Source organism: Quercus robur, chromosome 8 (genome assembly GCF_932294415.1).
Source record: "Quercus robur chromosome 8, dhQueRobu3.1, whole genome shotgun sequence".
In the NCBI taxonomy this organism is placed as follows: domain Eukaryota; kingdom Viridiplantae; phylum Streptophyta; class Magnoliopsida; order Fagales; family Fagaceae; genus Quercus; species Quercus robur.
In genome coordinates, this window is record NC_065541.1 from 40265510 (window position 1) to 40280707 (window position 15198).

The 15198-nt window shown below is 33.7% G+C and overlaps 1 protein-coding gene across 1 annotated transcript; it reads left to right on the top strand.

The window, feature by feature from the left end:
• The first annotated feature begins 4234 nt into the window (after window positions 1-4234).
• LOC126695492 (uncharacterized) lies at window positions 4235-8333 on the top strand. Its single transcript, XM_050392251.1, has 6 exons — window positions 4235-5441; window positions 5552-5772; window positions 6278-6494; window positions 7053-7138; window positions 7450-7541; window positions 7758-8333. Exons 1-6 carry the CDS (start codon window positions 5352-5354, stop codon window positions 7997-7999), a joined length of 948 nt encoding a protein of 315 aa, XP_050248208.1. The 5' UTR covers window positions 4235-5351; the 3' UTR covers window positions 8000-8333.
• Window positions 8334-15198: the final 6865 nt, after the last annotated feature.

Below are 15198 nucleotides of genomic sequence, written 5' to 3' on the forward strand. Positions count from 1 at the left end.
AGAAGAGAATGAGTCTGTGAATTTGGAGCTTGCACGTGATTATGCCAGTAAATTACTATTAGAGGTAGCAATAGATTTAGGGTTAAATATGATTGTAAAAACTTCAATTCTCTTATAGTGGATGTGTTTATCTTAAGGATAACTAAGTTAAATTCTCTTTAGATTTTTACCTTGAAATTGTTAGTTTTATCGGTTTTCCTAGGTCATCATATCATGGTATTATTTACTTTTCCACTTTTATGCATGATATGATATATGCTTGTTTAACCTAGATCTGAATAATTAGTCTAAGTAATCACTTGATTAATATATTAGGTTAAACAATCTGGTTTAAGGGGTCTAAATGAACAAAAAATATTCTTCTATAATCGAATTCAATTGTATATAAATTTTAATAACTTTTTAATAAAATTATTTTATAGAAGAATTCAATAAACTTTTACACTTGATTTTTTTATATAGATGAATTACGCTTGATATTCTAAATAATCAATTTTCATTAAATCTATCTTAAGTTGATGTTTCTTGCCTCTTATTGAGATTATGGATTTCATATTGAGGAATAATGATCCACAATGCTACATACGATTATCTAAAATATTGAGCTATTAACCATATAAGATCTCACTCCAACATACATCAAAGTAACCTACAGATTTACGTTTGAGTTCACATCACTCTCAAAAATTTTGTTTGGCCCATGAACCCGTTAACATTCCCCTTAAAAAACTTTTGTTTCCTTTTTTATTTGAGAGAAAACAAAGAAATATTTGAAAGAATTCCCATTATAAATATCTACTAAAAAGTTCTTTTTTTTTAGCCTAATTAGAGAAGTTCCAATGTAAGCAAATGTATATTGTCAACTCGCACAATCCTTCCAACTCACTAAATCAAATTGCCTATATTTTCCATTTGATCTCTCGGTTGTAGAGGTTAGTGGGTTAGTGGTGTTTTGGAATTTTTCAACTAGTAAAGACAGTTTAATTAAGAATTTTAACTTCCAACTCTCCCATCCTAACTCATGCACAATTCTGACTTCTAGGCGCCGGGGGGGACCTTGGCCATCTCAAGGCTTCTAAGCAGTGACGGACCTACACTGGGGCAGAGGGGGGCCATTGCCCCCCCCCCCCCCCCCCCCCCCCCCCCCCCAAATTAAAAAAAAAAAAAAAATTAGTATAAAAAAATTAAGATTTGCCCTAATACATATACATACATATATATATATATATATATCTCCCCTCTTCTCAAATATTTAGATATTGACCTACAAGAAAATAAATAAATAAATAAAATTCATGCCCCTTTAACTACCAAAAAAAAAATATAGATTAAACAAAAATCACGCACAAAATAAGAAACACTTATTTTGTATGTTATACTTTGTTGATGTGTTTTCTAATATGAAATGTTTAAGAAATACTAATTTTGTATGTAGTATTTTGTTGAATATGAAATAGATGTTAGTTTTTATTTTCATAAGAAAAATTTTGTTTTTAAGCTTTGGCCCCCCTCAGGTATGAATCCTAGTTCCGTCCCTGCTTCTAAGGGTCAAATTACTGACTTAGGAAAATATTAATTACAATCTTGTTCTACATCTATTGATGAGGCTAGTTCTTTACTATAACTGGTTATAGATTGGATAACCTACAAAATAGTATAAAACACTAATCAAGTCACTCTAATAATTATTGCGAGCAAAGATTATGGCTAAAATATCTCCGATCATTATTTGGGATATTATTAGGTATTTTTGGATTACGATAATATGATGTTCTATTCTCTCATATTAATGTTGGTTTTTACTAATTACTCATATCGAGAAATCTGGATTGAGATATGTAATTGCACGGTACAATTAACTCTATTTCCTTCACAATTTTTTTTATATTCTTAACTTTTTAACTTTAAAATTTTACTTCTTTTTAATATTTTTTATTTAATAATTGAGATTAAAAATTACTTTTTTTCCAACTCTCAATCCCAACCATTTATTACAATTTCATAAGCTGCAATACCCTAAATCTCACTCCTTTTTTTTTAATATGTTTATAATGGATTAGATATTTTAACCTCATATATATATATATATATATATATAAAATAATGCTTTATTTTATTTTATTTTTCTTAATAGGCATTTTTCTCTAACTAGTTGTCATAGAACTATCTTAGTCTTATCACCAACGAGCAAGCGATTGGTGAAAGTAGGGGTCCCATTCTTTATTATTTATCATTATCCAAGACTATTCCGCGCCATGCCGTACTCGTTATCCACGTGTTTTCTTTGCTTCTTATATCTATCTAGTTTTCGTTTTTGCGTTGTCACACACACACAGACGGTGTCAAACTTTTTCGGTTTCGTAAACCGACTCACACACACACACAGACGGTGTCAAACTTTTTCGGTTTCGTAAATCGACCAACACAAATAACACACATTCTACGTCTTCCACCTTAATTTTATATTTATATTACTATACGTCTATACTTTGTATTTTTTCGAGATTCTAATTAACTGTTACGTTCACGCGGTTTGCCAAATGTAGCTCTCCCTTTCTTTATCTTTACAGCTAGAACACAAACTCGATACTAAAAAATTACTACATTTCAGTTTCTTCCTTACTTCTTTTATTTTATTCTTTTGTATTTTAATTGATATAGGGTCTGGTTAACATGTGTCCGTTCTATTTTTAGAAATATATTTTCGGTAATTGAAAAAACTGTCATTACTTTTTCAATTCTCGATAAAATTATTTCCAAAAATGAAAATTAATGCATGCCCTTAAAACACACATTAGTAAAATCCATTTATTAATGGACCCAAAGTTTTGTTTTTGTTTCTATAGCTCATTCTATAGGTTAGACAATAGAAAATGGTTTTCTCCATTCTTTTAAAATTCTTCACTCTCTGTTCTAGGTGATATTCCTTCCAAACTCCTTTTTTTTTTTTTTTTTTTTTTTTTTAAATATTACAAATTTTTTTTTTAGTATATTGACTTTATTCTCCAAAATGGGCAAATGGGGAAAAACTATCTCATTGATTGTTTATTCATTCCATATCACTTGTATTGGAGTTTATACTTGTGTGTTATAACTTGTATTCCATATAACTATCTCATTGGTTTTTTTATTTATTTATTTTTTAATATTACAAACACTTTTTTAGTATATTGACTTTATTCTCCAAAATGGGCAAATGGGCATAAACTATCTCATTGGTTGTTTATTCATTCCATATAACTTGTATTGGAGTTTATAATTGTATGTTACGTAAAATTGTTCCTTGGTGAATTAGTAATTGAATTATCAAATACCAACTACACTGGTTCTTTTCAAAAAAAGAAAAAAAAAAAAAACTACATTGGTTGGTAATTGTTCTCATTGGTTGTATATTTATTCCATATCACTTTTTATTTTCTTACTCAACATTATGATTAGCAGTTGATTTACCAATTACCAACTACATAAAAAAGGATGGGAATTGAACTAGAGGAATCATAAAAGTGTAAATATTCTACTTTTATTTCTCAAGGAGTCAAAGTATATTTGAGATGAAACTATTGTATTATTTGATCATTAAAAAAGAAAAAAAAAAAAAAAGAAGTCAAGTGGTGGAAATTTTTTTTTAATGTAATATAAGTATTTTTATATATGAAACTATATATTCTATTTTTTTTTAAAAAAATAATGTATTATGATTTTAATGAAGCCTAATAGAATATAAATTCAATTATATATATATATTATAATAATAATGTACAAAATTGTAAAGGTTTAAAAACTTATATTACATAATATTACGAGGTTAACTAAAAATTAAATAATATCAGTCTTATATAAATTAATAATAATAAATATTATAACTATAATTTTATATTATTTATTTTAGTAATATTTTAGATATTATACTAGATAACTCTAAAAAGGGAAAAAAAAAAGAAAAAAAAAAGAAAAAAAAGAAGATATGGTCAAATAGGGGAAAACCGATTCCTCTCTCCCAATTTTTTGAGTATTAAAACCTAATATCATTGATGAATGAAAAATTCAGAGATCATAGACTGCTTTCTCTGCAAGCCAGGGACCCAGTCCGGTTCTATACTTTTATCTTCCAAAGATAACCACAGAAAAGAAAAAAAGAAAAAGAAAAAAAAAAGAGTGAGTAGAGAATACAGGAAAAATTAAAAGAATATAGAAAAAAAAAAGAATTTATGTAAGTATCTTTCAAAGTTTAGGCCCTTTGAAAGAGACAGACGAGTCTCATAAATGTTAAATCTGGAAATCTGATGCCTAAATTATTGTTGGGTATCAAAATTCTCTCTCTTTCTCAGCCTATTCTCTACAAAATCGTTCTTTCTAGAACTAGTAGAACCCAAAGTGCCTAAACTCTGTTCCAAATTCCAATTCGACAATTCTGATATTTCGGTATGTCCATCTAGCTCTCTCTATCTGTTTTTGCTCTGCTTTTCTTTTTCCGGGAAAGTTGATTCCTTTACATTTTTTTTCTTTAAGAAAATCGTCTTGATTACCACTCGGACAAACCACCGATATTTTCTCCCAGAAAACATGGGTTTATCTTAAAAGAAACCAATTCTCTGTCTCTCTCAAACCTTCCCCTTATTTTCCTACACTTTGTTGGGCTTTCTTTTCCTTCAAAACCCATCAAATTCTGATCCTTTTCTTCCATTCTCCGGGTTTTGCTTTCTGGGTTTGATTTAACTTGAAGAATTAACGTTGAATTGCTGTGACTTTTTGCGATAAGTCTGTTCCTTGAATTTCGAACAAAGCAGAGCTAGAGTTTTCTTTAAGGTTAGTGAAAAAAGAAGAAGAAAGAAATAGGGAGAGTGTGCAAAGGGAACTGAAAAACAACCATTCCTTTGGTACTGTTTTTTTTTTTTTATTCTGTCGGAAACAATTGGCTGGAATTCAAACTCTCCGGTGTACGGAAAAGTTGTGGAATAGAGCAACATTGCCAACGAAGAAACTCTGTGAAAGAGAGAGAGAAAGAAAAAAGAAAGAAAAGAGAGATAGATATTTAGTACCCGTGAAATTTGCTGTCAAAAGGTTAAAAAATAGGGGTCTTTGTAGAATAAATTCGCATTTCCCTTTTTTTTTCCCTATAGGTAGCTCTCTCTCTAACAGGGAAATCAAATCCCGTCAATTTCTCTCTCCCTCCCTCTCTCTCTCTCTTCTGTTTTTGTCTGTTTTCTGCGTATCCTCTGTTCTCTTTCTGTTTTCTGCGTATCCTCTGTTCTCTTTCTGTTTTCTGCGTATCCTCTGTTTTCAAGAGAGAAGCTGAAAGTTTGTCCAACTATTTTCTGCTTCTTTCTGTCTTTAAAATCTCACTAAAAACCATGATTTATGATAAAGGGCCAATGCAATCAAACCTTGATTGCTTCCTTCACTGCACAACCCCTGTGGTCCAATCCCAATCTCTTCCCAAGGTTTGTATCTTTTTTTTTCTTCCAATTTTCTCTTGGTGGGTTTTTAACTAATCGGTTTCATTTTCGTTATCAATTTCTATATGTGATCATTTTTTTTTTTTTGGTTGCAGACTGAGATTAGAAACCTTAATCGTCTATGGCATCCATGGGAGAGAGAAACAGTTGAATATTTCACCTTAGGTGATCTTTGGAATTGCTATGATGAATGGAGTGCATATGGGGCTGGAGTTCAGGTTGCCTTGAACAACGGCGAGACCTTAGTTCAGTATTATGTGCCTTATCTCTCTGCAATCCAGATTTTCACAAGCAATTCGTCTGTACACGGTTTGAGGTATCTACCCTTTCTTGTATCTGCATTTGCAGTCTTATTTTTGTTTTAATTTGATTGTCGTAGAGGCTGAATTTTACTAGTGGTAGCTTCCAGCAAGGTCCTAATTTGATTTACTTTGATTGGATTTGCAATCATTCTTCTGATTAGGTCCAATGTTATGATCTTCCTTGACTAGTATAATTTAAAATTTTGGTAAACCATGTGGATTAGTTAAAGTTTATTAGTTTTTTTTTTTTTTTGACTCATTCGAATCGATTGATTAAGAATTCTTCAATTGGTTGTATAATTGAATTGCTCAAGGACCCATATGGGTTAGTCAACCTGTGATGATTGGACATTAATGTGTTTATTTTTAATTAGTTGGGGTATTCTTTCACTTTTAGACAGAATTGCTGAAATTATTTTGTTTACTACTAGGTTAGTCAATGATAACATATTAGTCTTAATTTGAAGCAGTTTTCTGGACTTAGTAATATTGAAAATATTTTTTGAATGAGATTTTCAGGGAAGAGACTGAGTCAGGGGACTATGAGACGCGGTCCTTTAGTGATTCGTGCAGCGATGAGAGCGAGAGTGATAAGTGGAGATGGGAGGGATGTTCGTCAGAGGACGGAGGGTCAGAGCAAGACAATCTTTGTCACCCAAATGATAGATTGGGGAACCTTTATTTTCAGTACTTTGAGAGATCAACTCCTTATGGAAGAGTTCCTCTAATGGATAAGGTACCTTTGCTAGTTCATCTTCCTTTCATGCAAACCTTAATTAGCCCTTTTAATGTTCTTTACTTTCATTTCATTAGCATTTCATCTTTTCTTTCTGTCTCTTCTGTTTTTCCTTTTTCTTTATAAAAAATAAGACTGATTGAGGATTGGAACAATGAGAACATTTGTGGATTTGTTAGAATTATATGAAATCCTTTTCAGATAGGCATCTTTTAAAGATACAATGGAACTTTTTGACTCCAATATGACACTAAGTTTTCCATTCCATGTTTAATTTTCTTATTTACTTCTTTATCTCTCTTCTCTTTGTGTCTGTCATGGATAATAATTGTACTTTAGGTTTATATTTTACTTCCTTTTGAAGTAATTACCATTTTTATTAGCATATGTTCACGCCTTTGATCTTTATTGTCTTTAACTTTACTATTGTTTGGAAGAAGAATTCAATATTTGGGGTTTTCAGCTTTCTAGATGATTATAACTAGTCATGCTTTAATCCCTTTACCATGTAGGAGTATGTTGATTCCATTGATGAATTACTGGTTCCTTACTTTTCAGATAAACGGCTTAGCTCAAAGATATCCTGGCTTGATGTCATTGAGGAGCGTGGATCTTTCACCAGCAAGCTGGATGGCAGTTGCTTGGTCTCTCTCTCTCTCTTATCAACTAGTATATAAAGCTTACCATGATAAAATTAAAAAAAAAATGATTTTTTTTTTTTTGGCCTTAAGCTTGTTGCTTAAGTTTTTAAATTAGTGTTCTATTAAATCATTGCTCTCAAGTCTCACCATGGTCTATTAGGATTTATAGAGCGTTATTGCCACTAGTTATGACCACCAATAAAAGGTTATTTCCCCAAATAATCTCTTGTTTGTATTAAATATTAATACAAAAGATATGATAATAAATTTTCTCTCTATTTAAATTTATTTTATTTTTTTATTTTTTTTTTCAGGTATCCAATATATCACATTCCCATGGGAAGAACCATAAAGGATTTGTCCACATGCTTCCTCACTTATCATACCCTTTCATCCTCATTCCAAGGTAGGCTTTATTTATTTTCATGTCACACCTATCAACCTAGTACCGTTTGATTTTTGGTTCAACCAAAAAGGCGGTGACAACTTTTGTTGTTTACTTTTTTATTTTTTATTTTTATTTTGTCTTTGCCCTCTAATCGTATCCAGTCAAAGAAAGGTACTTATGCGAACTATATTTGCTCATTAAATATGCCTTGTGGATATGTCTGTTGCTATGTAGATATGGACCTTGAAGATGACCTTGAGAGTTCTGATAGGAAGAGAAAGGAAGGGGAAGGCATCTCTCTTCCTCCATTTGGTTTGGCCACTTACAAGATGCAAGGAAACGTGTGGATATCGGGCAATCGTGGTCGGGACCAGGAGAGATTGGTGTCACTTTTGAGTGTGGCAGATTCATGGCTAAAGCAATTAAGGGTCCAGCACCATGACTTCAACTACTTCACGGGGATTCGGAGTGGCTAGAATTACAACTTTATATGATTCAGTTGGAAAGGATTGACCATTAAAATCCTCTTTTTTGGAACCATGGTTTTGTGCTCTTGATCGGAGTTGAGTGTGAGGATTTTGATTGTAGTTTGACACTTCTCAGCATTGAGCTTCATATATAGGCTTTACTTAAGGGCCAGCCAAATATGTGAGATTTCATCCCAACGGTATTTGAGGTTGAGTTTAACTCTCTTTGCTTTCTGTTTAGGCGGTAAATAGGCTGTTTGTTGTAGAGAGATAGAGAAGAGGCTTCTTCCACCATGTAGTTTTATGGATTGTGTAACTAATATATTCCTCTTCACCATACAAATTTGGCCATTTCCTTTGTATCACATTAATCATAACATTTTGATTTGCCTCTGGGAAATGTTAAAAAGAAAAAAGAAAAAAGAAAAAAGAAATGGAAAATGCCCTTTGGAACTTAGAACCATTGAGTCATTAACAAGTGAGGAAAAAAACAAAGAAAGAAAAAGCCAACAGATTTAAAAGGATTAGATAAAAAAAAGCAGAGAAGTGGGTCCACAGTGTTGAACATTGCTCCCATGAAATTAAAACCACTCTTTTTGGCTAAGGGATCAAAATTCAACCACTATAATCTTTTTCTTGACCAATTTGTTGCAATTAATTCCATAACTATCTATAACACTAGTAACACTTCTTTCTAGCCACTTGGCACAAAACTTGAGGGTTGTCTTTATGTTTGCCTTTGCTACTTTGATTTTCTTATAATTAAGTTGCTACTTAGATATCAATAAATTAAATAAAAAAAAAAGTTGCTAATTTTATAAGTTTCTAAATATTGTTATATATTAATACGTACCATTTGGACTTAATGCTTTGCCTTGTGGTACAAAATGCTAGATAGACAAAACTTTAAGTCACCAAAATGTATTATATTATAAATAAATTAACTTTCTGATTACGGTACATTTACTTTTAACATCCAAATCATAATATTTATATTCTGTTTTGAGAGCTTACAAATAAGAAATTTGATGTATATTTTCCAGATTGGGATTCAGTGTAATAGCTAAGGTAATTGCACCATGCAATACCTCTCACATTATTTTCAGTTTTTCAATTTTTTTAACTTTTTTTAAACTATGAACTTTTTTATCTTTTTGACTTTCAAGATCAATAGTTGGTATCAAAAGTTAATTTTTTAACTCTGAACCATTGAGAAGGTAGCACAGCCAAAGAGTGTGCTGGGTCATAAAGAGGGGTTTGTAGAAGTGTTTGACAAATCTCTCTCAATCGGCAAAGTCCATATGGTGAACTTATCAGAATCGGCAAGACATTTGAGCACTTGATGAATGACACTTTTTTAGCATTTACATCATCCACCCAACCATCATAGCACGTGGGTTCTTCATACGTTTTCTCAATAGTCTTGAATAACCTCAAAGGGACGTCTCTTTCTCTTCTTTAAATTCATGCTTAGATCTCCTTAATTTTTGTCTTTGGCATATTAAAGTATCTTATAAAAATAAAGTAAGACTTTAGCTTTGGTACACTCTAGCTAGAACGCGGATATCACTAGCCCAAACTGAATGATCATATTTCCACAAAGACCAATCTTTTATTAAAGTATTAACTATTAAGTACTCATTCATTTACTTTCAATTTAAAACCCAACTGAAAAATTGATTGATCATTGCTTGATTGAGCATTACGGGAATCCCATTTGTAAAATCAAAATACTTTATTCCCTATTACTATATAGAAAACATGTCCCAAAAACTCCCAATTAGATAAAAGTCTAAAGGGATGATATATATATATATATATATATATATATTGTTTTTTTGTTTTTGTTTTTATTTTTAATGTTGGTTTAAAACGGAAACTGGTTGATGGGATTCACTTGAATCAAGTGGGAATATTAAGAAGGGGGTGATTCAAGATCATACCAAACTTGTATAAATATATATAAATATTGGGCAGTGTAACATTGTTTAACAATGAATTTGCTAAAATTCATATTCAATTAAAAAATATCGAGTGACGTGACATTACTTGAAATTATATTATGTGTAATTTGTAGAGTAAAAAGGTTTTGTTTTTCGAAAGTTGATTTCACTTTGAAGGGAGAAGGAAAAAATCCATTGTGCCGGGTGGACCACTAAATTAGCTTTTGCTTATAACAGGTGATGATCATTGAATGAGAATTGGGGATGCGGAATACAATAGTTTTTTTCATTCAATAGGGGCTTCTGAGTTCTAACTTCTAACCTTATTTTCAATCCGGAGCAATTTTTTTTTTTTTTTTTTTGGTGGTTAAAAGGAAATTTCATTCAACTAAACCAAAATGACTAAATTAGTAGCACTAGGTAGAAAAACACAAGTTTGGATTAATTTAATTAGTTTTAAATCCACGGCCCACCAGGCATGTGCACTTTATATGCACTATGCTAGAGGCAAGCATGTTGTGATTAATGAAAAAATAATGGTATTTCCTCCAAAAAAAAAAAAAAAAAAGTATTAGTTTTAGATTTTTTTTTCCTTTAATAAAAACTTGATAGTTATAATGAGAGATGGATGATTTAAGCTTTGGATGTCTTAGAAATACAAGAAACACCAACTAGTTTTTTTTTTTTTTTTTTTTGGAGAAACAAAACACTAACTAGTTGAACTATAAGATTCATGACTAGTGATGAATTTATGTAAAAGAGATATTACACGTTATCACCTCAACAAGTTAAGGAAAAAAAAAGAAAAAGAAAAAGAAAAGAAAGCTGTCTCGACTTTAGAGCCTTTTTAATTTTAATTTTATTCAAGTGCAACCAGCTTGTTATCCACTTTGCTAAGCTCCAAAGCTGGAAACATAGTTCCACCATCATTCCTGATAAAGAACATCATTTGTTTTCCATTAATCTCAATAGTGCAATCGCTATCCTCTTTACCGACCGAAAGAGAAAAAAAAAAAAAAAATTGCAACCACTAACCATACCAATATGTGTAATAAATTGGAAAATAAGCAGGGCTTGCAAATCCAACTACCAACAAACATCACATAGCACTACACATGGGGCAGTAGAAGTAGACTCGTTTGGTCAATGATGCATGTAAACAGATTAGCTGTGTGGCACTTGGAATTTTGGAATTCACTTGCTCCCTAATCCTATATATACCATTCTTTAGTTTTATAATCACATTATGGTATAATTACATTTCACTACGTGTCACGATAAAATTTTTCTTTGCTTTTTCAATCTACGCATGACATTTACAACACAGGAATCAATTTAGTGCATGCCTTCTTTTATTTTAAAATTATTAAAAAAAAAAATAGTGCATGGTGATTGGACAAGCTCAAACTTTGTGAGCTTGATCCCGTGTGTTAATGACTTTGTTATACAAATAAAGAAAATTAAAGCATGTGTAAATTGGGCAATTGGGAACTCTATTTGGATGTTTCTTGTGGATGATCACTTTAAAAAGCAAACTAATCCATATATGGGTTAATTTTCTTGAAATACATAGAAATAGTTACCGTAGATTGGATTGTCTTTTTCACGCTCATGAAATTCAAAAGTGAAAATTCAACCTGAATTTTTTGAGTAAAATACGGAGGTAATTTAGAATTTTAGAAACAAGCATATTAATTGGTAATTATCTTTTGTTTCTACTTAGGTTCTTGTTAGAGACATATTTTTATGTAATTAGCATATTTTTTGACAAAACGCACTTTACCTGTATTTGAGTAAATCTAAGTAGGTTCAAGATGATCATTACAAGTGGTTGAATTGAAGACATGAAGATTACTTAAGAACTGCTCAAGAAAAGTGCAATTTGCAGGTCTCGATTCCTCCTTGACAAAAGCTCGATCTGTCGATATTCATTAAAACTCGAAAGATGTCTTGATCTATCAAGCTTGCGGGATTTAGATTATAGCCAGCAACGTTTTTATTCTAAAAGGCTATTTATTTATGAGTTTTGAATAATCCTTATAAGATTAGGAAAGCCCAAGGTTTGTGTAAACTTATTTGGAATAGGAGAGCCCATTAAACTCCTATTTAAAGGAGGTGGAAAAAGAAAAACCCTAACCCTAGAGAGCTTTATAAGCTTTTTTTTTTGGAAACCCTAGTCTCCTCCAACAGAAAAAAGAGTTCTTGCTGCATTTCTTGTATATCTTTGGGTTCTGTAACCAAGCAAAGTCTCTTGCACCAACATTGAAGATCTTATTGGTGTTTCTATGTGAAGCTGCTGCAAATTAATTACAACAATAGAAGGGTTGCTGTGGAATTAGTCACGTACTTAGATTCGTGCAAAGGAGTAAGCCGTGTACTGGAATCTGCGCATCAAATTGATTAATCACGTACTGAGAGCCGTGCATCAAAAAGAGAGATTGTCACTACAGAACAAGTCCAATTGAGTATTGAGGTGAGGGTTCAACTGTAAGTTGGTATAAGGTACTGTAATTTCTTTACTTGTAACTGTTTGTTGTGATAATAGTGGAATTTCGAGAGTGGTGACTTGAAAATCACCCGGTGGGGTTTTTGCCATGTTGGTTTTCCCTATTTGTAAACAAATCACTTGTATCAAATTTATTTTCTGCTGTATACTTAGTTTATTTGGTGATTTGTTTGTGCTATTACGCATTTGCATGTTAATTTGATTAATTAATAAATTTGACTAATTAATCAATTAATCTATCACAAGGGGTCAATTCGTTTATTAGTGTTTTTATGTGAAATTGCTGTAAATCAACTACAACAATCAAAGGGTTGCTATGGAGTTAGTCACGTACTTGAATTTGTGCAAAGGAGTAAGCCGCGTACTGGGATCCGCATATCAAATTGGTTAGTCATGTACTGGAAGCCGTACATCAAAAGGAGATATTGTCACTATAGAACAAGTCTAATTGGGTATTGGGGAAAGGGTTCAATTATAGGTTGGTATAAGGTACTGGGATTCTTTTACTTGTAACCACTTGTTGTGATAATAGTGAAATTTCGAGAGTAGTGACCTGAAAATCACTCGGTGGGGTTTTTGCTGTGTTGATTTTCCCCATTTGTAAACAAATCATCCGTGTCAAATTTATTTTTCATTGCATACTTAATTTATTTGGTGATTTGTTTGTACTACCACGCGTTTGCATGCTAATTTGATTAATTAATAAACTTGACTAATTAATCAATTAATCTATCATAAGAGTTCAATTCGTTTTTGGCCTATCAGTTCTCAAATTTCATCTCATGTATTTGTAATTGTAAATCCTCTATAATCCTGGAACTAATTTCTCTTATGTAAAATGAAATGTGATACATATTGTGGGGCCTGGCCCAAAACAATGGGCTACTTAAGCACAGGCCCGTCCGAAAAGCATCATGTCCGAGGAGAAGTCATAGCCAAAACGTTATTCAAGTCCAACTACGGTAAAGGAAACCTGTCCGAGGAGTAACCTCTCCTCGGACGCTACGAAGTCCAGGCCAAGAGCTCGCCCCTACCACTGCAGCTCATCCTCCAAGCATATAAAAAGAATAAAACCCAAAATATCTCATGGAAAGCTGCTACCGCCACATTAAATGTGTCACAACCACCCTCTTGGCCGCATTAATGAGGAAAAGACCCCTGAACAGTACTGCCTTGGCCACTGCAACTCACAAGGGGATGATAAAGGTATCTGATAAGACAGGTGCTCAAGTGGGGGCTTAGATGATCAACAAGTGTAAGGTTCAGATAAGAATAATAGAGCTATATAATGTAATAGAGCCCCTCAAAGAAGGGGACGGAAAAAACTGTATTCATCACTCAAGGAATAAAAGCTTCTGGGGAATATTCATTCTGGTGTTTTTATCCTTGTAACAACCTTCTCCATACCTAAGTCCGACCAGGTTCACTGAGGCCAAGTTCTTTCACCCATCATCTACAAACATTCATTGTGTGTTGCGCTTCGGGCCAGGGCTTAATCAAAAGGGTTTGGGCCAAGGAAATTCGTGCAACTACAATTGGCGCCGTCTGTGGGAAGAACTAGAGCATCAGCTAGCACAACGGTCGAAGTATGGCAGAACTAGGCCCGCACCAGGAGAATTCCCACCAGGCAAACTCCCAACAGACACAACCTGTTGAGTCCCAGAGGCAGAATAACCCCACCAACCCAGGCGGCAGGGGGAATCGCGAGGGAAGTGTGCATACTGTTCGGACGAGCCAGAGTCACACTCAGACAGGCAGTCACGTGTCCCAGAGGCGAAATAGTCATCAGGCCATACAGCGGGAGATAGACGACCTAAAAAGGGAGTTACGATGTGTGCGGCGAAAACGGTCCCGCTCTGACTCAGACGAGTCTTCTAATGCGGAGGATGTGAGTTACCGACGGAGGTCGAGGACCCCCCCAAGTGAGACTTTTTCCTACAAGAGGGAACCATGCCCTGTGCGGAAATGTGAAAACCCGTCCAGCAAAGGTTCAGGGAACGATGTCATGAAGAAAGTGCTGGACCAAGTTTCGAGATCACCCTTCACATATAGAATTGAAGGGGCTAAGCTGCCTCGATGCTTCAACCAACCGGCGTTCGTCATCTATAATGGCCGAGCGGACCCGGTAGAGCACGTGAGCCAGTTTAACCAGAAAATGGCAATCTACTCCCAAAACGAAGCCCTAATGTGCAAGATCTTCCCGTCCAGTTTGGGATCAATGGTAATGAGGTGGTTTAACAGCTTGAAGATAGATTCCATAGATTCCTACAAGCAGCTCACTCAGGCTTTCTGCTCCCGTTTTATCACAAACACCAGAGTCCCTCGACCCCTTAGTTCATTATTATCCTTGTCTATGCACGGAGGGGAAACCCTGAAAGCGTACTCGGATAGATATTGGGAGGTGTATAATGACTTAGATGACAACCATGGCGATGTTGCTATCAGCACGTTCAAAAGCGGCCTCCCCACCGAGCATGGCTTGAGAAAATCCCTCACTGGAAAACTAGTTGCCGATGTTCATCAGCTGATGGATAGGATCGACAAGTACAAAAGGGTGGAGGAAGATTAGCTGCAGGGAAAGGGAAAGGAGAAGGTCATTTCCCCCAAAGAAAATGACTTTAGAACGGAACGGTATAACCCTAGCTAGCCGAGGAAAGATTTCTCGCGACAGGTTGGACAGAGCCACGCACAAACAGTGAATGCCGTGTTCAGGGAGCCAGTACAGCAGGTGCTGGAGAAAGTAAGAAACGAGCCCTACT